This window comes from Musca autumnalis, unplaced genomic scaffold (assembly GCF_047663935.1).
Source record: "Musca autumnalis isolate F117 unplaced genomic scaffold, ASM4766393v1 scaffold_1, whole genome shotgun sequence".
NCBI lineage: Eukaryota > Metazoa > Arthropoda > Insecta > Diptera > Muscidae > Musca > Musca autumnalis.
In genome coordinates, this window is record NW_027411644.1 from 295,111,708 (window position 1) to 295,137,874 (window position 26,167).

The 26,167-nt window shown below is 35.2% G+C and overlaps 3 protein-coding genes across 9 annotated transcripts in view; 1 reads left to right on the plus strand and 2 right to left on the minus strand.

Annotated features, from left to right (window-relative positions):
* Window positions 1-26,167, minus strand: part of LOC141389748 (glutathione S-transferase 1-1-like) — a 178,629-nt gene that overhangs the window by 100,036 nt on the left and 52,426 nt on the right. The window lies entirely within an intron of this gene.
* LOC141389745 (uncharacterized) overlaps window positions 1-26,167 on the minus strand; it is a 115,783-nt gene that overhangs the window by 37,211 nt on the left and 52,405 nt on the right. The gene's annotated exons all lie outside the window — the stretch shown is intronic.
* The window catches only part of Sol1, a 458,110-nt gene continuing 445,502 nt past the window's right edge, over window positions 13,560-26,167 (plus strand). For 5 of the 7 annotated variants that reach the window (XM_073961712.1, XM_073961714.1, XM_073961713.1 and 2 more), the window contains exons 1-2: window positions 13,849-14,157; window positions 14,252-14,426. In XM_073961712.1, coding sequence (XP_073817813.1) covers window positions 14,043-14,157; window positions 14,252-14,426 — 290 coding nt within the window. In that variant the 5' untranslated portion in view covers window positions 13,849-14,042. Of the gene's footprint in view, window positions 14,158-14,251; window positions 14,427-26,167 lie in introns of all 7 variants that reach the window. The other 2 variants (XM_073961717.1, XM_073961718.1) reach the window with 2 other exon arrangements.

The window sequence follows — 26,167 nt, forward strand, 5'->3', positions numbered from 1 at the left end:
GTGATAATGAAGCTAAAACCTTGAAAATTCTGAAAATCGGGCGGTACCGTTATATGAGAGCTATATCAAAACGTGAACCTGTACTAACAAATTCCTGGGAGAAAGCTGTTTAGTCACAAGGAAGACTAAATACCATTTAGCTATTTACTGAAATCGGGAGGTAGAATGATACCTCCCGGGGCTATATCAAAACTTGTAGGCCTATTTTGTAACTTTTTTCTATTGAAAAGTTGTTAAAATTTCTTTAAAACATCTAGTCTCCACTTTCACTCCGGTGGATGAAAGACTTGCTACAATTCGGATAAAACCTAATTATTTCAATATCAGTCTTATCTCTGCCCATGCTCTCACTGAAGACAGGGACGAACAGACCATACCAATATTTTACGAGCGCTTAGAAGAAACATGCGACCTTTGCCCTGCCCATGAGATTTAAATTATACTAGGAGATTTTAATGCCAAAATTTGAAACGACAATATACATTTAGCCCAATTGTCAGTCTCCACAATGAAACAACTAACAACGGAAAGATGGAGATAGGCTTCGCACGTACGTACTTGGCTCTCAGTAGATCAGATGGAAGACATTCACCAGCGTGTTGAATTTGCGATCGATGAAAAAACATCGATTCGGATAACTACCTTGTTGAAGCAGAGGTACATAGCCAATTAAATACAATCACAACAGGCTATCTGATGTGCAGCTATCACACATTACACTCAACTGAGAATTACACTCGGCAGAAAGGAGATAGTAGAAACGTCTTCTCCACAAAAAAATGGAGTGTGAAAAATGGAGATGTACAGGAGCCAGAATGATGTCCGAAAGTTCTACTAAAAGGCGGAACATGAAACTAATGTCTTTGGTGCAAGCACATTCTCCTGAAGAGACGAAGAATTACGTCTGGTAACAGATATATATAATAGATAAAGTTATGGAAAGCTCATTTTTCCCAAACTATTTGGTATCCAATAACAACGGAGACGACAGATCAAATACCAACAAATCGCATTGAGTGTATACCGCCGTATTTACCACCTACCAAGCATTATCTGACAGGAGGAACGCTTACCTGGGGACACTGAGACATGAGCAAGAAGATAAGACTGTATGCTCAAATTATAGGGGGATAAGTATGCTTCCCATTACATATAAAATGGTGTCTGGGATATTGTGTAAGCGACTGAAGTCAATGAGGCTTTAAACCTGACAAATCAACAATTGACCAGATATTTACCTTTTGGTGTGATCAACATCCGGCTGGAAATTGTTAAACGATATTCAAATGTTAAAAGAAATAAGGCAACTGACATCATGGATCAATCTGTAAAAGAAGTAACTGATACCTTTAAAAAGTCGAAAGAGAAGCTGCAAAATTGGGTCTGACATTAAGCGGCGACAGGACCAAGTTGATAGTATCGACGGCCAATGCGACACAGAATTCGGACTAACTGTGGATACAGATACCTATAATATTGAGATAGTTAGAGACCTCGTCTACATCGACATAAGAAGAATTACATCTCGTCAAACAAAAATGGCTCTTTACAAACGCTATATGTTAATAATTCCTTTTTATCTGTCAATTACACATTCAGCTTTTCAACACATTAAAAGCCACTAAATCCGGTGAAGGTCAAAGTTTTTGAGTTTTTCATATGTTCTAACTATTTAAGAAAGGTCAAACCTCAATAAACAAACCATAAAAATACAAAAAAAAATTAAAAAAAATATTAAAATTTTTTTTCAAAAGATTTATTTTTTTTCCAAAATTGGAAAAAATGCTCCTGGGTTTGTACGAGGGCGGTTCGGAAACTTCTTAGCCTATCAATGAAAGAGAATAGTTAGTTTTTCAAACATATTTTTATTTTTCAATATAATCTTCTGAAACTTCAATACACTTGGTCCAATGCCTTTCTAGCAATTCTATCCCTTGATTAAAATAGTTTTCCTCAAGTTCTTCAAAATAGTGGTTTACAACTGCAATTGCATCTTCATTTGAGGTAAAACGCTTGCCAGCAAGGATTTTTTTTTAGATTTGGGAACAAGTAAAAGTCACTGGGAGCTAAATCAGAAGAATAAGGTGGGTGGTCAAGCAACTCGTACTTTAATTCGTTGATTTTAGCCATTGTTAAAACACTCTTGTACGCTGGTGCGTTGTCTTGATGAAAAATTATTTTTTTGTGTTGTAAGCCAGGACGTTTTTCTCGAATTTGTACATTTAATTGAACCAAAAGGTTGCAATAGTACTCTGAATTTATTGTTTTACCCTTTTGCAGATAGTCAATCAATAAAATACCTTTGAAGTCCCAAAAAACCGTTGCCATAACCTTATCAGCCGATTGAATTGTTTTTGCCTTCTTTGGGGCAATTCCTCCAGCTTCAGTCCATTGTTTGGATTGTTCTTTTGTTTCTGGAGTATAGTGGTGGATCCATGTCTCATCAACAGTTATGAAACGACGATTAAAATCCATTTTATTTCGCTTAAAACGATCCAAACAAGCTTGAGACATGTTCATTCTTATGCGTTTTTGATCGACTGTTAACAAATTCGGCACACATCTTGCAGAAGGCTTTTTCATCTGCAGTTCTTCATGCAAAATTAAATCGATCATTTGAGACGCCCATGATATTAGCAATTTCACGCACTTTTATTCGTCGATCATTTAATACCATATCATGCACTTTGGCTACAATTTCTGTTGTTGGTGCTCTTTTTGGACGTCCACTACGTGGTTCATCTTCAATGCTTGTACGACCACGTTTAAATTCAGCAACCCAATTTTTTACTGTTGCATATGAAGGAGCACTTTCACCTAACACATTCACCATATCATTATGAATTTCTTGTCCCGATAAACCTTTTTTATGTAAATATTTAATGACAGCACGCATTTCTAATCTTTCCATTGTAAAAAAATTGCGGATGCGTATTTTTTGAACACCTGTTTCTATATGAAGGAGTTGCCAGATCGAAACAAAATATAACATGTGTTCATAACAGAGATGGAAGTTTCCAAAACACTTAACTTTTTTCTGTTTATACCGCGCTTTTTGTGCCAGGCTAAGAAGTTTCCGAACTGCCCTCGTACATGTGTTTAGTTGTGCACCAGAAACTGTTCTTTAAAAAAAATACCCAGCTGACGGTGAGCGTTGATTGAGCGGATTTGTAGTCGCACACACAAGCTCTGCGCGACCGTACTCATTACTTAGTAAGGGGTAATATATGTAGTTATTTTTGTATACATTACTTAGTAATGGGTAACATAGTGACTAACGGATCCGCATTTTTGCTGGGATGTTGCAATATATGTATAAAAATCCAATTGGACAATTAATACGCTGAGGCTCCACGTAATTTACAATATAGCCAGAACTGTCATGATAGAGACAATTAGTAGCATGGAACAAAACTGTGGTCCTCTACACAAAACTCATTATATATTAGGGAGTAGGCCCGTTATTTAGCAGACACTTTATCGCAATTTGCATCAGGGGAAGCGGCAGTAGCTCTTTTTTCATATGTTGGCTAAATTTGCCGGTATATGCCCTCCAGGAATTAAAATAATTTTTGTATATCTTTCAAACAAAAGTAATGGTCCATTTCACGCGCTAAATAATATCAGATCATCGTCATAAACTCTTACTTCGACCTAAACTCTTATTTCGTGCAAAATTTAGTCAATATTGAGCTATAATTGCGACCTCTAGCGTCTTTATGATTACACTACAAACAAATAACTGTATATATTAGGCTGTAGCTCTGTTATCTGACATCGTACATAAACACAATTGGCATCACTGGAAAGGTCGAGAAATCGACTTCCAAATATAACTCACGTGGGCTAAATGTGTCTTCGAGGAATAAAGATATAAGCTGTATATTAAAAATTTTCACAATTTTCACACATAAGTTGTGGTCCATTTAACGCTCTAAATATTATCAGACCACCATGTCAAATTGCATGCTTCTTCTTTGCCATATACTCTTAACTTATTTAAAATCGGACTATTATTGCGACCTACAGAGCAGCTACAAAATCGGATAAAAATTATGTTTTTGGTCCATTTCATCCGCTAAATATTTCAAGATCATCAACAATAAAATAGAGGTCTATTCTAGTGACGATCGGTCCATAATTGCGGCCTGGAGTTTGATTACTATTTATAATGGACAGACGGACGGATACACATCTCAAAATCGCCTTATCACATCGAGATATAGGATTGGTATGGGGGTCTAGGACCGATATTTCGCGGTGTTACATGAATTTTTGCCAAAACAATCTTATAATACCCTTTCCACATAATGGTGTAGGGTATACTTATATTTACATGTCTATATTGAAAAATTGAAATAAGCGGGAGTTATGTCCGGCACCTAATATTTCATGGTGAAGGGTGTAAAAAGTTCGGCTCGGCCTTTTTTATTTGTTTATGACATAACCTATTTACCTTTTCACATTCAATACGTCATAACAATGCATAACTGCTAAGCAAATTGCAAAAATAATTAGTTTTTTAGTACTACCAAAGTAGTATGTAATTTTTATTTTTGAAAGTATTTGTTATATAAATCATAAATGTATATTTTGACGGAATGTTGCTTTGAGGACGGAATGTTGCTTTGAATAATTTGTTGAAATAAAGTAACAATTATTATGAACATTTTTACAATTGTTTTTGCAATTACTATGTTGTCTAACTGTGTTTTATCGGAAGCCTCCCGAAAAAGTTTAGATAAATCAGTAAAACTTCAAAAATTGTTGTTTTTAGGGTAGAATACTGAATATAATCTAGCAACATTTTCTTGCCTCATCCCCATAATATTGTTACCACAAGGGTGCCACAGTAAATATCTATAGCACATAATATACAGTCCTAAGCACTATGCAATTTATTAATAAATTTAACCCAATTAAGGTAACAACTTTATCATGTGTGTGTGGGTATTATTAAATCACAAATTTCGTCCGTGTGAGTGTGACATTTTTTGTTGTATTTGTTGAGATGATATACAAAGTGGGTTTGTAGGTGTTAGCCAACATCTATTAATTTCATCTAACGTTGTGGTACATGGTACTAATAACTGTCTGTCTACCTTCGTCTGCTTATATGTGTCACATATCCCCTAACACACCAAGGGGGGTGTGTATTTTTTATCAAAATTATTTCATGTTACTGCCATTGTTATGTGAGAGAATGTGTGTCTAAAACTCTTACTGCCTCTAGCCGGCGGCTTTTGGGCGGTATTATAAGTGATTATTATAGCAAATCTATAAACGATGATAAAAGTTACTGTCATTGTTGTAATAATACACAAAAACAACTAACTTTGCTAGACACTATTTTTAAATACAAAATCCTCTCATATCATCAAAGGGAACAAAGGACATACCTACGTACGAATATTTTTTATACATATTAGGGTGTAATGAAAAATGTTGCTGTATTTAAATAAGTATTTTTTTTTGCCAAAATATTCAATGTTAAGAACAACAGCCTTGCACACTGAATGCTCGGATTCAATTCGCCGGCAGGACAACATCACTTTTTCAAATTCCTTAGCTTAATTGAGGCGCTCAGCGCCAAAACGGCCTAACCCACATGCCAAAAAAATCAAAGTGACTAGAAAGATCTAACCGGAACCTTTTGAAATAAATATTTAAAAAACTCCATATTGCATTGTATAACACTAGGTTATACTTTACTTACTTACTTAGCTGGCCCATTACAGAGCATTTGTAATACCGCGCCTTGTCATCTCTTCATCCACTTGTTTGCGCCATCTATTCTTTGGCCTGCCAATTCTGCGTGCACCGCCATGTGGCTCGAATTTATACGCCTTTTAGCGGGTTCATAGTCGCTCATTCTTATTATATGGCCTAGCCAACGCAATAGCAGATACAGCACGTGGTTCATACGACGTCGATATTCACCGCCAACGCAGATCGGTCCGTAGATCTTTCGAAGAATTTTTCTCTCAAACACGCCAAGCACTGTCTTATCTGCTTGCGCAAGTACCCAGACTTCGGAACCATACATCACCACGGGTAGTATCAGTGTTTTGTAAAGCGTTATTTTTGTTTGACGAGGTGTGGCTTTGTTTTTAAACTGCTTACTTAAACCAAAGTAGCATCTGTTGGCCAATACAATTCTTCTTTTTATTTCACAACTGGGGCTGGATTCTTGTTTTATGAAAATTTGAAATGAAAAATATTTCCTTTTATATTTTTTTTTCATTTGACAGTTTTCTCCTTTATAAAAGCAAAGATGTCAATATTATAAGATAGGAAAAGTCAATTGTGAAAAATTAACTGTAGAGGGAGTTAACCTCTGTTGCTACGATATCATAGCAACATTCTGTTAAACGAAAACTGTTATTCATTGGAATATTGACAAGAAAAACATTAAAACTCAAGTTTGACGGCATTCACTTTTGATTTTTTCATTGAATGAACAATAAAAAAAGAAAATAAATAAATTTCAGCCACAAAACACGACGTTAATGTTTTCTGCCGCGAGAAATGGGAATCAAAAACGATTGGCATTGCTGTTATCAATTCCAGTGAGTTGTGTAGCCATCTGTAACCAAAATGTGTAACTATTAGCATATGTTTTTGGAAAATGCATTTGTTCGGGTCTTTATTGCTATACGTCTTTGATAAAAGTTTTCATTTCACATTTTCATAGAAACAGAATTGAGCCCCTGATGTCGTTTGTTGTGTTTACGGCACTGCCGAGGTAGACGAAGTCTTTTACTACCTCAAAATTATAGGAATCAACTTTAACAGTTGGCCCGATCTCTATGGACGCATTGCGCGTCGACACCATCAACTTAATCTTCCCGCCGTTTACCGCCAGACCCACTTTAGCAGATTCTCCTTCGACCTTCAGAAATATATCTGTTACTTCTTTTACTGATCGTCCCATGATGTCTATATCATCAGCATAAGCACCCAGCAAAAAGTTTGCCTCCAAAGAGGCAGTTAAATGATATGTACAAGTGATCTGGAAGTGCATCAAATTATGCATTTTCACTCATGATTTTTACAAGAGCGTGACTACGGAAAGAGGCACTCCATTGCACTGCATTTTAACTGACCCTCTGGCACTGCATTTTAACTGACCCTTTGGCACTGCATTTTAACTAACCCTTTGGGGTAGAATAGGAGGCAGTCCAAAGCACGTGTTTAGATACAGGCATTCTGCGGAAATTGTGCAAGCCATTACAAAATATGCCAAAACAAATAAAATGCATTATTTGTGTAAAACAAAAATATTAAGAACTTTATTACATTAACACAAATTATGAAAATTCTCCATTGAATTCAATCGCAAACATGTGTGTTTCCTCCGCTCTCCATTTGTTCCAAGCCGAACAGTTTTTGTTTCATTTGCTAAATGGGTTGTCTTCCCATCACCAGTTAAGATTTCGACATGTACTCCAACAGCACTCCATTCGGAAATTTTGTTCTCTTGAGTTACCGGAAAAATGTTCACAAATGAAATATTATTCAGTTTGTATTAACAAATGTTTGAAAATATTAACACGCTTATCTCTTATTGGAAAATTTATGTCGCTGCCTGTAGAGATGTACAAACTGATTTATGTACATGTAGGGATCTCTAACAACTGCTAATAATATGTAGCGAACGGAGTGCCTTTTTCACGACTCCGTTTGGACTGCATCCGGATGCTGTTAAATTGTGAGGAATTGGAGTGCCTTTTTCACGACTCCGCTGAACTGCATCCGGATGTTGTTAAAATGTGACAAGTGGATGCGATTCTTTGGATTGCTTCCAAATGCAGTTAAAATGTGAGGACTGGAGTGCCTTTTTCACGAATCCGTTTGAACTGCATCAAAACATGCCGTGACAGAACTAGTCCACATTGCACTGCTTCCAATTTATTTTGCTGGGCAAGTAACATGTGTCTTTTGATGTAGATTGTGCCACTTCTTTTGACGTTTGCCTCTCGAATAACCTTTTCCAGCAGGATGTTGAAGAGATCACACGAGAGGCTGTATCCTTGCCTGAAACCTCTTTTGGTACAAAATTCTTCGGAGAGGTTCTTTCCTATTTTAACTGAGGATCTCGTGTCAGTTTAAGTCATTTTACAAAGCCGAATGAGCTTTGCGGGTATACCAAATTCAGACATGGCCTGGAATACCTTTGAACGTAGTGGGCTGTCGAAGGCTGCTTTATAATCGACAAAAGGGTGGTAGGTGTCGATCTGCATCTCTTGGGTCTTCCCCAGGATTTGTCGCAGGGTAAAATCTGGTCAATGGTGGACTTGCCAGCTGTTTGCATGGAGTGGGCAATGTTTTGCCATTGTTCTGATATGTTATCGGGACGAGGAGTGCTTTGATTAAGCAGTTGCGCCAGTTGAGTGGAATATGCTGTGGCTATCTGATGTGATTGCAGCTTACCGATGTCCAACTTCCGTGTTGTGTCTGTTCTCACTTTGTTTGCTACGTTTAATCTGGTACGTTCCTTTGCTGCAAAGTCTATCAGCCTCATACCATTGCACATAGGTAGATATTGAGTAATTAGGCGGCCAAAAGTCCAAAATTCTAAATACTAGGTAGGCACAAAATTTTGAATTCTAGGTATAGTAAACACTTCCGCGAATTACCCCACACCTTTTTTTTTAAAAACATACGTCACCGATTCCGTGCAGTTAGACGCAATTTGATTGTTGACTTGATACGTAGTTCTATTTGGGCGCCCAAATTATATCAAATTTTGCAATACGCATATATTTTTATTTTAAGTTGTGTAGTGAAGTGAAAGTGATAGTGATTCCTATAGCTCAAGTAAGCTTCTATTAAATAAATAATAGTATTATCTTTAATTTTTAATTTTCGTTATATTTTTCGGTACTTGAACATACCCTCTTTTTCACAGAAATTTTTTAATTAATTTTTTTAATTTCAAAAGCAATTTTGTTATGGATCAGGATTCGTCCGGGTCATATTTTTCTGTTTATTAAATACGTTACACATTCAGCTTTTCTATAAAGAAAACAATAGCCGCCGAATCCCGCTTATTTCTTAAATACAGCAGTTCAAAGTATTTTGTTAAAAAAAAATTAAAAAACCATTTTTTTATTTTATGTTTTTTGTTAACTATGGAGATACCTAGTTCGTCGGGGGTAAAAATAGTGACCCGTAAATGTCTGTTTGAGCAAATGCAACTACAAAATTTACCAAGTTTGGATGAGAAATTGGAGTTTTTAGAAAACCACTTGCTATTGTCTTGCGGAGACACTGTGGAAAGAAAAAAGAACCTTAAGCATAAATTTTCCTACATCAAACACGAATTTAAAAGGAGATGGCTTAAAGCTCATAAATTTGAAGACGTTTTTATGAAAAACAACCAGAAGTCGCTGAAAGGCACTTTTGAAATAACAGTGCATTCGCTTAATCAACCAGGTCGTCCGAGCAAATCATTTTCGGATTCGAGTGAACGAAGCAAGAGAAGAAAAACTGAGGAAATTCGATCAAATGTTGATGATTAAATGATTATACATGCCGCACAAGTCGTATTGCAAACGAATGGAAAAAGAACTGTCTCAAAATTGCTCAAAGAAATAGGAAAATCACCAACAAAGGCTAGTAAATATAGAAAAGCTTATTCCAAGACCAGTGAAACAATTGCTCCTTTGACCCCGTTCCAAGCACTAAAAATGTTCGTAGAAGCTGATCTAACAAGACGACAATATGAAATAATAAGGGCAACTAACCGAAAGCATTACCCTTGTTACGACCTTTTGTTGAAAGCAAAACAAGAATGCTACCCACCAAAGACGGCATTGCGAGTAACGGCTACCAGCGCAGAAATTAATTTACAATGCCTAATGGATCATACTATTCAACGGTTATCAATCTACCTGGAAAAAGTGTTATCAACCCTTAACGAAATTGAAAGAAATTCATTAACGATAATTTATAAATGGGGGTGTGACGGGTCACAACAAGCACGGTACAAACAAAAATTCTCGGAAGACGCCGAATCCGAATATTTTTGAGTTCTTTTGTCCCACTTCAAATTATTTGTGGCAAAGAAAACAATAAAGTGTTGTGGCAAAACCCAACACCATCATCACCACGATTTTGCCGCCCCATGAGATTTCGGTATGTGAAAGAAACTACAGATGTAACAAAGGAGGAAATAAGTTATGTGCAAAATGAAATTAAGAACCTCACTCCTACAAACGTAAATATCAATGGAAAAGAATTTGCTTATAATCACATTTAAAAAAAAATGACCATGGTTGATGGCAAAGTTTGCAATCCTGTAACGAACACGACCTCAACTAGCCGATGTTATATATGTGGCGCCACTTCCAAAGATTTCAATAATTTAAGCAGAATTTTTCAAGAAAATTTTCAAGGGAAGAATGCAACCGTGATATTTATCAAAGATTGCTTCTTACTTCAGATCCACTCATAAGGAGTGAAAGATCGTTAAAGAAAACTCCACACAAGATGTTTTCCAGTGAAGTTATAGAACTATTAGAACCTGCCTAGCTCCACATACAATCATGTATTGAGCACGAAGAAGTCGATATAGAAACATCTTTTAATAAGACAATTTAATTTATTTATAATTTTTATTTATTTATGATTTATGAAAATAAAATGTGTTTTTATTATAAAATATATGTTTTTCTTATTTATTTTGTTAAATAAATACATATTTTTTAAAAATACTGTCTTTCGAAGCCATTAACGTCCAAAAATATTTTTGGCCGCCTAAATATTTCAAATCGACCACTGTGCATTGTTAGAGACTGAATTTCCCGACAGTGGGGCCAATGGTGTTCTCCTTTCCAATGTTGGCATTAAAATCGCCTAGTATAATTTTAATGTCATGGGCAGGGCAACGGTCATAAGTCTCTTTTAAGCGCTCGTAAAATATATCTTTGGTCTGTTCGTCCTTGTCTCAGTGGGAGCATGAGCGCAAATAAAGCTCATGTTGAAGAATTTTGCTTTTAATCGAATTGCAGCGAGTTTTTCATTCACTGGGGTGAAGCTGTAGACCAGATGTTTTAACCTCCGACCAACTACAAATCCGCAACCAAACTCATGCTTTGTATCATGGCAGCTATAATACAGTGCGTCAACTTTAGGTGTTGTTGTGACGCCTTTCCCGTTCCATCGTATTTCCTGTATGGCAGTAATGTCGGCCTTGTACTTTTCAAGTACATCTGCCAATGCGTAAACTGCACCTTCTCTATAAAGAGTGCGAAGATTCCAGGTGCAGATTCACAGATAACGGTCCTTAAAGCTTTTTGTTTTTTTATCAGTTTTCCTTCTCCAAATACCTTTTTGTAAAAATAAAAAAATCTATTATACTAGCATGTACTTATAGATGTAAGGTTGTTTTTAACCATCTCTTTAAGAATTAGTTTTCTAAGTAAACTATGTAAATACTTTTGAATAAATAATAAATAAAAAAATGGTCCTTAAAACGTTTGCGGGGTTCGTCAACTTTAGAGGGGTTTGTTTTTCTTTTCTTTCGTTTTCATAGTAGCTGTATTTTCTAGGGGAGGGTTACTAACCCGATGCCCAAACCCAAGCTTTTAACGTTTTTATGGGTGAACGCGCGGCATATGTTAGCTCACTACCATTAACGAGTGTTAATGGCAGTTCCCCAGGTGGCACCACGGGGAGGTCAGTGTCCACTTGAGATGAAAGAGGTACTAAGATAAATCCTGGGCTTTGCCATGTTAAAGCCGGTCAGGACCTTGGTATCTTACATCCCCTACCCTAGGTTATACCACCTGCTAAAATAATGCAATATGGAGTTTTTTAGTACTTAAATCTTTATAGTCAGTTTGATTTTTTCGGCATGTGTGCTAGGCCGTTTTGGCGTTGAGCGCCTCAATTTAGGTGACATGTCCTAAGTATTTCAGCTATGTACACTCCGTTTGGACTCGGTGATAAAAAGGAACTCCCATATCATAAATCGAGGTGTACTCAGTGATTTAAAAGAATACTCCCCATCCCTTTCGCGAATGTTCGTGGGGAATATATGTCTGTGCTTTCTTCAAGCAAATGAGCAAGCTGAAATTATTTGATTTATTTTTCTTAGTTTTTATACCCTCCACCATAATATGGAGGGTAAAGTTAATTTGGTATTCCTTTTGTAACACATCGAATTATCCATCAGAAACCCTACAAAGTATATGTATTCTTGATAAACATAAAATCCTAAGTCGATATAGCAATGTCCGTCCGTAATCTCATCTGTTGAAATCAGGATACAGCTCACAATATTTAATAAGCTAGGGCTTTGTAATTTCTCACAGGAGTTTCTAATACCACTAGGATGTTTGGTATTGAAAATCGGATATATCGGCCAACGTTTTGTTATAGCCCCATAGAATGGTACCTCCGAATTTTTGGTATATTAAAAGATGTGGCCTCACCATCGTGCTGAAATGACTGAAATTTTGTATTTAGTCTTTGATTTTGGTAAGAAACATTCAACCATAGAACGGTACCTCCCGATTTTCGGCATTTTGAAGGTTGTGCCATCGTTATTCCACCGAAATGGCAGAAATTTGTTATTTAGTCTTCGTTGGAGGTAGAAGGACTTCTAAGTTGTGCTAAAGACAGGGATGCCTTTGCAGAGATCCTGAAAAACATATGAAATTATTATATCTTAAGCACATAATTAATTTTTGCAATATTGTTTTGGTCGCCTATAATTCGAAAACCGAATTGGCAAGTAAAGAAGAAGGAGGTAGAAAACTTTTAACCTGAAATTTGTCGGTACAGATCCACGTTTTCATACAGCCCCATAGAATAGTATCTCCCGATGTTTGGTATTTTAAGGGTTGTGAACTTACTAACGCACCGAAATGGCTGAAATTTGGTATTCAGTCCTCGTAAGGGCAAAAGAACGTTCAACTATAAGTTTGTCGTTTTTTTGCAGTTTGAAGGTTTAAGCGTCATTATCTAACCAAAATAGCTGAAACTTTGTATTAGGTCTTCTATGGGGTTATAAAACATTCCAGACGAGAATTGTTGTTATAGGTCCAAGTTGTCACATAACCCCATAGAACGGTACCTCTCGATTTTTGGTAGTTTGGAGGTTGCGGCCTCAATGTCGCACGGAAATTGCTGAAATTTCCAGGTTTTCGATATTTTTAAAGTTTTAGCCTCATTCCAATGAATAAGGCATAACGTAGTACTTGCATAAACTAAAGCAATTGTGGTACTTGCATAAACTAAAGCAATTGTTTCTATTTGCTTGAATACAATTCGTGGTGGAGGGTATAAAAAGTTCGGCCTAGCCTAATTTTACGCCGTTCTTAGTTGTTATAGAAATATTTCTTCCCCAGGCCTTAACTCAAGTTTTTGTGGTTCGTTGGATGAGCTTTTTATATATATTAAAGGGGAGGGCCGTATATTCTTGAGATAAAAGAAGGAACAAGGTAGAAACGTTGCTTGGCAATCATCCGCCACAAGCTCCCAACTTGTTCGTTACACCCTATTCATTAAGCCTATCAACAGACATTGAATAGACCACAATCATGTATAGTGGCTTATAAACCGTAAAGTGATGTGGCCACATAATGCTATTTCCGTTTCCTCTCGAGCTAGAAAAAATGACACACCAGCAAATACAAACACACACTCTCAACATGTATGTGTGTATAAATGTGGCTAGAGCATTTATGAGCAAACGCTCAAGTGAAGCTTAGATAAAAAGTGAAACAAGGAGATTGACCGATTAGGGTTTATTCTTATTTTTTGTTGCTGCTGTTGTTATTGTATTGGAAATTCATCCAGTTCAGTAACATATTAACTGTAAAATTTTTGCCGGTGAACAGACACGGTTTAGTTATCATTAGAACGTGACGTATTTTAGACGTAACATATCGAGTTTATTGTTGTTGGAGGTGGCATCGTTTGAAAAGCAAAAAAAAAGGAAACTAAAGAAGAGTATCTTTGAAAAAGTGAAAGTGTGAAAATTTCATTTAAAGTGTTAAAGAAAATAATAATTATTAAATATTAAAAAAACAATGACAAATATGAAATTATGTTCATTAGTGATAACATTGTTGATATTAATAGCCAGCAATTGGCTTGTCCTTGGCAAATCTATACCAACCACAACCACCAAAAATCTCTTCCTAGGTATAATTTCGAAATGAAGGTTTCCCGCATAAATCTTCCTTATTTATTTTACTTTTTTGTTTCTATTTTCCATCCATCCATCAACCATCCATAGAATGTTCTTGTTTACAAGCTCAAGATCATAATGGCACGTCAAAGATGCCAACAGTTGTGAATGTAAATGCTTCAATGGCTCGTCATGCCAAAAACGATTGCTACATCATCTTTATTACCGGAACGAGTGAGGAAATAGTTTCATTGCGTTTTCAAAATTTACAACTTAGACCCAAGTAAGTTTTCACAATTTAATTTATATCTAATTGATTTTATGATATTTTAAAGAGTTATGGATGGCGCAAAAGTCTTTTTTTAAAAACTATGTCGTTACATGTAATGCTCGAGCTACTACACCTGTTAAGATTTAAATGCGTCATTAATCCCATAAATGTTGTATTAATTTAGTGGCGCCACATGTGAATCTGGATTATAAATTTTGTGTTCAATAAATGCTGTATGAGGAGAAATTTTAAATTTGTCGTTAATGAGAGAATGACCACGGCCTTGTGCCACGGTTATAAGTAAAGTTTTAATAATGGTTACATTTTTTAAAGCAAAATTAGGCAAATTGGGGTATTTAGGAAAAAATATAATATTAAAAAAGTGAAGTTCATGATCGTTTTTTAAATTGAACTGTTGATGTGATCTCTTTGCCAGTCCATAGTATTTCCTGTATGACAGCAATTTACCCCTTATCAATGTATTTCTTTGTGTTTGTCATAGTATAATGTTTTTGTAGGGGTGAGTTACTAACTCGACGTTCAACTTAAGTTTGCACAATTTAGCTCACTACCTGTAACAGGTGCTAAAGGCAGTTCCCCAGGTATTACTACGGAGAGGTCAGTGTCCACTTGAGACTAAGATTAGTCCTGCATTTTGACATTTGTAAAGCCTACAAAAAATTCGTGGGATACGGTCAAAATTGCGTCCCGTAGTATGGTGCCACCCCGGCCAGTCAACACAAAATGTTCAATGGTGGCAAAATATCCCTCAGTAATGTTGGCGAAATGTTCTGAATATTTCAGCCATGTAAAACTTCTCTACAAGTGGTGTCTTAAGACACGCCGTTGGGACTCGGTAATAATCAATCATACCAATGACCTTTAGCGTGCAAGGCGGGAGTGCATTAGGGTTACGTCTTTTTGACTTTTTTTCTCAAACATAATTTCCTGTAGTGGGAATGAATGAACTTTTGCTCATTAATGACTAAAATCATTCTTTTTAAGTATTAACGAATATTTTTTTTTTGAAAAAAATACTATGAAATGAGAAACAAATTCTCAAAAAAATATTTGCTGTTGCACGAGTGAATGCAATTTTTGGAAATATAACATATTTAAAAAAAAATGGGCGTAGTCGGGTCTTAAGGTCTTAATTTTCAAACCCCGCTCCGCCGAAATTAAAAAAAAAAAACAAGTAAGAACGGCGTAAAGTTCGGCCGGGCCGAACTTGTTATACCCTCCGCCATAAGTTGCATTGATGTAAAATGGAATAATTAGTTTCCTTTCCTGTATGAAGAAGACTTAATACTAAATTTCAGCAATTTCGGTAAAACAATGTGAGGCACCGTTCTATGGGGCTATTTCAAAACGTCGATCTATACCGACAAATTTCTGACGGAAAGTTTTTAGACTCAAAGAAGACTAAATATAAAATTTCCTATATTTCGGTAAGAGAATGTGGCTAAAACTTAAAAAAATCAAGAATACGCTTCTATGGGGATATAGGAAGACGTGGACCTATACTGATAATACTGCTCTGGAATATTTTATAACTTTTGGAAGACTAAATAACGAATTTCAGCTATTTCGGTGGGATATTGACGTCACAATCTTCAGTATTACGAAAATCAGAAGGTACCGTTCTAAGGGGGCTATATCGAAACGTGGACCTATACCGACGAATTTTAGTCGGAAATGGGGCAATATTAAAGCGTGGACCTGCACTGACAAATTTCTGGCGAACAGTTTTATATCATATTGAAGACTAAATACCAAATTTCATCCATTTTGGTGGAATATTGAAGCCACAACCTTCAAAATACGGAAAATAGGGAGGTACCTTTCCATGGGGCTATATGAAGGGATGGACCGATACCGACAAAGTTATGGGGGAAGTTTTATAACTCCAACGTGGACTAAGTACCAAATTTCAGCCATTTCGGTGTGATAATGAACCTAAGACCTTCAAAATACCGAAAATCGGGAGGTACCGTTCTATGGGGGCTATATCAAAACGTGGACCGATATATCCCATTTTCAATCCCAACCATCCTGCGAGTAATAAAAACTTCTGTACCAAATATTGACTCTATATCTTTAAAATTGCGAGCTGTATCTTGATTTCAACAGACAGACAGACAGACGGACAGACAAACATGGTTAAATCGACATAGAATTCTATGCTGATCAATTATATATGTACTTTATAGGGCTTCCGACGAATATTTCGATGTGTTACAAACGGAATGACAAATTTAATTATATCCTCCATATGGTGGAGTGTAAAATATCCTATTTTCAGCAAGGGTCACTCCTGTACATTCTCTGAAATTTTCAGGAAAATCGGCTTAGTAGTTTCAGAGATATAACATATTTACAAAAGTTGGCGTGGTTGGTTCTTTAGGCCCCAAATAAATACTTAGGGTCGGAGATTCAACTACCCTTACCTCGCATATTAATTTTCTAACTGATACGTTCGTAAGTTTTGTGAAAATATCGTTTTTAAAAAAATAGGGCCTAATAGGGTAGCCCACCTCCCTGTACATTCTCTGAAATTTTCAGGAAAATCGGTTCAGTAGTTTTGTATATATATCATATTTAAAAAAAAAACAAGTAGGAAAAGCGTTAAGTTAGGTCGGGCCGAACTTGCTATACCCTCCACCACAAATTTCAGCCATTTCGGTGGATTAATGTGGCCACAACCTTCAAAATACAGGAAATCGGAAGGTACCGTTCTATGGGTGCTATATGATGGCGCGGACGTATACCTACAAATTTCTGGGGGGAAAGTTTTACCCCCAAGGAAGACTAAATACCACATTTCAGCCATCTCGGTGTGATAATGAGGCCAAAACCTTCAAGATATCGAAATTCGGGAGATATCGTCCTATGGGGCTATATCATAACGTGGACCTATATCAACATTTTATGGAAGAAATGTTTCTTAGCCTCTGGAAACACAAAATACAAAGTTTCAACCGATTCTGTTGTCAAATGGGACTAATTCATTCAAATGACTCGTACTTTATATGGAGCGTTATATGGAGGCTATACCAAAAAGTGGACCTATATAAACCAACTTTGGTAGGAATGTTTTTTGGCCTATGAAGACACAAAAAATGGTGGTAAAATGGAACAAATATCTTGAAAATTCTTTAAAACGACGACGCGTCATGCGTCATTTTTTATGGGGGCTACACGAAAGCGTGAACCTACATAGCCCGCTATCAATACCAAAAGTCCTATGTACATATAATAGATTTTCTCAAAATTTCATTCACCTACGTCAATCCGTTCGGACGCTAGAGTGATTTCCACATACGGACGGACATGGCTATATCGATGTAGAATTGCATGCTGATCAAGAATATATATATAGTTTGTGGGGTCTACAATGATTATTTCGAGTAGTTACAAACGAAATGACAAACTTAATATACCCCCATCCTATGGTGGGGGGTATAAAAAGTGAGCAAAGGCTATAGTCAGGACGGGGCCGACTTTGTGATACCCTACAGAACTACACCTGTACCAAAGTTTTCACCCACCCTGACTTTTATACTGAACCACTCTGACATAAAGCTAACTGAACCAAAATAATTAATAATTTTATATTTGAAGAGAAACTGAGGTATTTGCCATTAAAATAAGCATTTAAAAGTATTAAAATTCGGATAGCGTAGCGCATTTTACAATGACTCTGATATTTTACCATAAATTACAACACATTTTGTATCAATTTAAAAGTCTGATGATCCAGTTTCACTATCGGGCTGTCTCCTTGTAATATGTCCTACAGAAATAGAGATACCCCCATTAGAAATAACGAATTGGTAACGCAATTGAGATAAATTTAAAGCTCAAAATGTCTTAATTATAATATGTCACTTTTGTTGAAATCGACCCAACAAAGCTTGGACATTCGCCATTACAATTCAAGTAAAAAAATAGTACACCAACCTACTTGGCATCATTAGAACGATAAGTCCACTTTTTTGGAAATCGCGTTTTTGTTACAGAATGAATGCACAAGTCAAAACACGTCGTATGATACAAAGAAAAAGGTAGTACGTCGCGTTTTTCTAAATGTTTTGCCCTTGTCGGAAAAGGTCGTAAGTCCACAAAACGTACAAATTTGAGTACGAAAAGATCGTAAGTCCACAGGAAAATGTATACTTTAAAAGAATACTACAGCTAATATAGTTCAGATATAATGTTTAATGTCATCCATGGTTGGGGTACAATGCAGAGAACTAGCCTACACCTTTGGATGATAATCGGATAATATTTGGCGGAGCCAGTGGACCAAACTTTTGAACCAAAATCTGATAATTTCTATATTGCAACGAACATTTACATTTGAAATCTATTTTCCCCTATAAGCGAACTGATAATGAAAGATTGAATTCTGGCTTTTCGTTGATACTAATTGGGGTGTGTTAAAATACCTAACATATTGGAAAAATTGTAAAAAAAATCATAATTGTTACTGTTTTTTCTTTCGTATATCTTACTTAAGTTTATTAACTGAACCAAGTAGGCTGGTAATTTGTGGTTTCTCTATGGACATTTACCCCCAGTTTTTGTAACTTATTTTTGTTCGTTCGTCTATATTCGTAATAATTTAGGCATTCATAGCTCAGCCCCCATATGACATACACATCTAATTTTTCGTATACCCGTTCCATATGTCGTTAGGGTTTCCTCATTTAAAAATCAGCGCTCTACATTTGCGCTAAAGCGAGTAAATCGATCTACAAAATTTGACAATTCGTGTGAGAAGAATACAAATTTTTACAAAAACTGGGGGTTATTCACATATCGTTATTAGTTTGTATTCTAAATTCAATAAAGCAATACCTTCTAACATACGGGTAAAGGTAATGCTTATCTTATTAAATGATTCTAAATGTTAATTGATTGGAATGTTATTAAACTATGAAGCCATCATGGTTACTGCTAACAACGGGCAGTATGAATTTGGAATGGAATTAGACCACGGTGTCATGGGTCTAGTTCCCTATGGTTTTCACAGTGATTCTGAAAGCTCTGATGATGAACTTCCTAAACGCAGGAATAGATTTCATGCTGAAGATTCTGCATGGTTTGTAGACAAAAACAAAAGATGCAGGGAGTTAAGACAGAAATACCAGGGGAGACAAAAAAGGACACTATTTGGGATTACAATGTAGCAAAAAAAAACACGTACATTAAAGGAACGGTGTTTGTGCAAAAAAAGAATCACCGTGAAATGTTCGCAGATCTCTGATGAAAATAGAAGATACATTTTTAAACGATTGTGGAGAATGACATTGGAGGAAAAAAGGATGCATGTAAAAACATTAATTCAATATGTTTCAACATCAAAGGTCAGAAATAGAAAACAGAATAATAAATCCAGAAGAGGACGAAGTATCCAATATTTTCTAAAAGTAAACAATAAAAATATGCAAGTTTGCAAAAAAATATTTTTAAATACGTTGAACATTGGTGAACGAGCTACCACAGTATGGTCAAGCAGTAGTTCTATTGCGCGAACATTGAAAAACAAAAGTGTTTCAAAAAATGGATGCCTAATGCAGCGTCGGCATGTATCAACTCGTTTTTTGATTTCCTGTCTAAAATGGAGTCACACTATTGTCGAGCGCTCACTAGCATAAAATATCTTTTGTCTGAATGGGGTTCAAAAGGAAAACTTTACAAATTGTATGTTAATGATTTCTGCACAAAACGGAAGATTGAACCACTTTGCATGAACACATTTTATGAGATGTTTAAATAAAAAAATTTGCATTGTTTACCCCCAAAAAAGACCAATGTAAAATTTGTGCTCGATATTTAGTTGGAAACCTCGAACAAGAAGAATATAATACGGCGTTTATATTATAGTTTTTTGCAGGGTTAACCTTCTTTATGAGGATTTATTTGAAGTATACACAATGGAAATGACATTTGAAACCCAGACCCACTGGGTTAACCCGGTTATATGTAAACGGCCTATAACATTCACCAAAAAAGAAAGAAGAACTTAAAAATAAGGAACAAGAAAGTCATGTTTTCACTGTTGACCTACAAGCCGTCCTAATGGCTCCAAAATCGCAGGTCAGCAGCTTATATTATCGATCAAAGCTACAAATTCATAATTTAGTTTTTTTACAACTCGAACATTTTGTTTTTTTTTTCAAAATAGTCTGGCTAAATCCCATTGCTGTTGTTTTATTATTTTAAAACAACTAATTTATTAGTGAAATGGTTTGGCATTGTTCGCCAAGGGGTAAGGCAGGAAAGACTTTTTCAACGACACATAACAGTGGAAAAAGGTTTGGTTTGTTTCGCAAACACTACCGTCGGAGTTGTGTTAGGTTGCCAAAGAAAAACTTCTCATTGAAGTTTTTTCTTTGTTCACCTTTATACTTCGAGCTGACGATTGATGTTTGGGTATAAAAAGTTTCTTGTTGAAGAAGTTATTGAAAAATAACTTCGGTGGAGAATATCCAGTAGCGTGTATCGAAACTAGCCTTCCCTGCCTTACCCCTTGGCGAACAATGCCAAACCTTTTCCACTAATCAATTAGTGGTTTTAAAATAATAAAACAACAACAATGGGATTAAGCCAGACTATTTTGAATAAACAAAATAGTTTTTTTACAACTTAAAAATTAGAAAGCTTATTGTTTGATGAGGCGGAAGGTGGTTTGAGTGCCACGGTGCGCCTTAACTAATTTTAAATGAAAGGTGCTTACACCTGGGAAGCTTTTGCAGATTCTGATACTAGATGAGAAATATCAAGAAACAAAAAAAATCGCCGGAGGGATTTTCAAATAAATCGCGATTAAAGTTCACATTTTTAGGGGTTCTTTCAGTTTTCACGATTTTGCTTGGAAACCGCGATTCCTATGTAAATAGGCACAAAGAGAATTTTGTATCTGTGAAAATTCTCCACAAGATTGATCTTTATGATATTTTCGTAGGTTTTACCGTTATTTAGATATAGAAGTTCAAATTGAGACAATGCACTGACTCTATCGCCTCCTTATAAAACAATGCCATTAGTGCAATTTCCCAAATTAAACTTATATATCTCGAAAATGGTACAACCTAGGAAAAAATAAATTATCCAATCTTGTAGAGAATTTTCAAAGCTTCAACATTTTCCTAGTCCCATTTTGATATGACTTGCGGTTTCCAAGCAAAATCTTGAAGACTTAAGATGAAAACCTAAAAATTCGAACTGAACCTCTATATCTCAAAAAGGGTAAAACCTACAAAAAAAACCTAAAGGTCAGTCTAGTAGAGAATTTTCACAGCTACAACATTTTTTTGGAATCATTTCGATACGACTTACGGTTTCCAAGCAAAATCGTGAAAACCTAAAAAACTCCTAAAATTGTGAATTTTGATCGCGATTTATTTAAAAATCCCTACGGCGATTTTCTCTGATTTTTTTATTTTTCTTATCTATGAACATTGCTGTTTCAGAATCAGCGAAATCTTCCTATGTGTAAGCGGTTTTCATCAAAAGTTAGTTAAGGCGCACTGAGCAATATATTGTTTTATAAGGAGGCGATACAGTCAGTGCATTGTCTCAATTTGAACTTCTATATCTCAAAAACGGTAAAACCTTCGAAAATATCATAAAGGTCAATCTTGTGGAGAATTTTCACAGCTACCACATTTTCCTTTGGTTCATTTACAAAGGACTCGCGGTTTCCAAGCAAAATCGTGAAAATCTACAGAACCCCTAAAACTGTGAACTTAAATCGCGATTTATTTGAAAATCCCTCCGGCAATTTTTTTTTGTTTCTTGATATTTCTCATCTATGAGCATTCTAGTATCAGAATCTGCAAAAACTTCCCAGGTGTAAGCTCCTTCCATTTAAATTTGGTTAAGGCACACCGTGGTGCAGAAGAGTTTGCAAGCATATGGACTTTTTTATTGAGGAAAAAGTTCTGCCTGACAATAAAAATCCAACAAAAATAATATATTACAGTGATGGTTGTAGTTGCCAAAATCGCAACTGTATTATGAGTAACGCAATGCTTAATGTATCAATTAAACATAATATTATTATTAAACAAAAAATTCTAGAAATCAGCCACACCCAAATGGAAGCAGATGGTGTCCACTCCTCAATAGAACTCGCCTTGAAAAATAAAGATATTGATGTCCCATCCCAATATATTGGTAGTTGCTAAGCAGTCCGCCGTAAGCCCGAGCCATACGAATTTATGTATTTGAAACATACATTTTTTAAAAGTACATATTAAAAACGTTTAATTTTCTAAAACTGTTCGACCTAGTCGTGGAAAAGGCGATGCTAAAGTAACGGATGTTTTTTAAGCTCAACTTTTCGGATCAGTTTGAGGCTTTACCTCAAAAAATTCATAATGGAATAACTGCATTGGAGTATTCGAACCAACCGAACTATTATACAGTGAGAGAAGAAAAATAACTGCTAAGAAATATGAAGATCTACAATATTTAAAACAAACACTACGATAATTTGCCAAAAGAGTACGTTAATCAGAATAGGCTTATACATTACTTCCGAGTTTCTTAAAATGTTACATTTGTAACCGCTTAATTTTTTTACCATTATTTTGTTTTTACCATTCTGACGACACAAATAAGCATTTTTTTCTTAATTTAATAAACAAAGCACAGTTTATACAGTTGGACACTAAGCCCACCTGATTGCTATGTTTGTTGTCAAAAACATTATTTTGATTTAAAATACAAAGAAACTCAAATCACAATAATGTAAAATCTATTATGTTTGTTGACAAAAGTTGTTAACAGAACTCTGAATGGCCGACCTTCCATAGGACTTGAAACAAACTATGTATGTTTTTTATTTTTGCCTTATTAAGGCGAATGCCATTCATAGTGATATTTAATTAATTCTCTTTCGAGTTGAGCTGTAAGGCCTTTAGAGATACATTGATACATTTTTCAATGTATCTCTAAAGGCCTTACAGCTCAACTCGAAAGAGAATTAATCAAACTATGTATGTATATACAGTAAATTTTTTATTTCATGAAATTCATATTGAAGGAAAAGGTCGTAATTCGCAGCAAATATACAAAAACTTTGCAAAGAAAAGGTCGTAAGTACAGCTGTCTTAAAGTAATAAAGATATGGTAAATCATGTTTATACTAAATATTTCACCCAAAAGTTTTGGTCCATTAAACCCGCTAATAATTATCTGATCACCATGTTAAATTTCAAGCCTCTTCACTGTCTTAAACTCAAATCATTCTTAAAATTTCGTGTCGATCGGAATATTATTGCGATCTACAGGACAGCTACAACGTCGGGTAAAAATTGTGGGTTTGGTCCATTACGATTATAACCAACATCTAATGGGGTCACTTCTGGTCGGAACCCGACCTCTCCACAAAATTTCGTGACGATCGGTCCATAACACTGTGCTACAAAAGTTGACAAAATTTTTTTGCAGGGGTTCTGATGCATATATTCAGTTTTGTGGGAGTCCATGGAAGATGAAAACATTTTTAAAAATTATGGCTTGTTCGAAAAACATGATTTTCACCTTTTAAATAAAAAATAAGCCGTAAAAGTCCGCTGTGGAAAAAAGAAGTTATATCCGTTTTAAGTTGAAAATCCAAGAAAGCCCGTTTCTTGCCATAATTTTTAAAAATGTTTTCATCTTCCATGGACTCCCACAAAACTGAATATATGCATCAGAACCTCTGCAAATTTTCACTGTAGCACAGTGTAATTGAGCCCTGGAGTTTTATTACAATTTTTAATGGATTGGACGGACTCACATAGCTAGATCGCTTTATTTTGTCAAGATATGAAAAAATGGCATGGGGAGGGGGTTACGACGAATACTTCGCGATGTTGCACAAATATTGGACAAAACAAACTTATAATACCCTTTCCACATTGTTGTGTAAAGTATAAATATTTTATTTCGAAAAAATCCGTAAATTGTAGGAAATGGTCGTAAGTCCCTACAAAAATACAAAACTGTACAAGGAAAAGGTCGTAAGTGCAAAGACATACAATTATCTCCCAAACGCGAAGGAATTTTATCAAACAAAGTACAGGTATTGAAGCGGAATAAATAAACGAAGAATACTGCTTTTATCACCATAATAAAATCTTTAACACAGAAAGCGTTGGAATGTTTTTTCTTCCTCCTGAAAAAGTTATGAAAATGGACTTACGACCTTTTCCGACGAAGTAGACGATATATTTCATTTATTTGATGCACCAAACACACTATGCTTGTCCAATTTTGATGAATATTGAAATATGTGAAGAAATTAGATCTAGAAATAAATTTGCCAAATTATATTGGAATCAGTTCAGATTTGATTTAGTTCCCATATTTTATATAGTTCCCATATTTTATATAGTTCCCATATTGTCCCATTTAAGGTATTTTACGCACAAACCCAGAATTGGACTGACATTTTGATGAAATTTGGAGAATGTGACGGAATTCGATTTTAGTTTATAATTTCCTCCCCAAATATGTAGGATAGGGGTGTAGGGTATAAAAATAGTTTTACCATCATACATTAACTACAGACCTTCAAATTTACACAACAGTTGTTGCAATATCTATTAATTGACTTGCTTAAAAAATAACAGTCACTGATGCTCAATTGAAATGTTTTGTCAAACATTTATTTATAATTAAGTGGGCGCAAAAAGATATTTTAATCACTCAATACAAATAGTTTTAACATAAACGAAATGTTAGGTACATTTGTGTGTATGTACCTACAATTATGACATACATATATTTCACTATTTATAAAGACATTGACCAGAATATTCCAAATTTCTTGATTTCATGTCGTAAATGAGTATCTAAAATTTGTTGCACTTCATCTGTAGCAATCAATCTTGAGAATTAAAGCATTTCAATTCGATTGGTTTGACATATCTGCCGTGTGGCTGTGGCTTTCTGTATGTTTTATGATGAGTTTTGGTAAGGAAATGATTCGATTAATGCAGCTGTGGAAAAATATCAATTGGTATTACTTGAATGTAAGTGAATGAGGTATATGTACTGTAGAAGATTGATGAAATAATGGAATGGGAATATCTGAATATATGTGCACTTTACTCGGCAATTATTAAATATAAAATTGAAAAGCAACAAAACTGAGATTAACATACGTTAACTTACAAATAATATTAAATAGAAACTTTATCGTAAAAAAATTATATAGAACTTCTTTCATTTAGTATTGATAAAAATGTTGCATTTTATATTTTGCATTAAGTAATAAAACCTGAATTATTTTTTAGTAATATATATTTATAATTTTTATAAGTAGTTAAATAAACTATTCAACACTTCGTTGGTATACTTTAAATAAATTTGAATTAAATAGAACCCCAATCGTACAATATACAATGTTTTTATCATACGCAAAAAATATATATCACTGAATGGATCTTTACCGTTAAATATTCGAGTACAGCACTGTGACGTGTATGTTTATTCTCTGGGGGAAGCCGTCGTAGGCCAATAACAACAACATCATATAGAAATTGTGTGGACAAAAAATGTCAGAGTTGAATAAACCTTCCATCTCAAACACTCTCATCTTGACAAGAAGCATTGACAATATCTTTTGAAATATTACTCAACATTGGTGAAATGTGGCCATTATCTACATCAATATGTAAGTATGTACGTTAGAATTTATGCCATCTTCAGAGATGTAAACACAAAAACAAATTTACAAAAATAAAAATCATAAA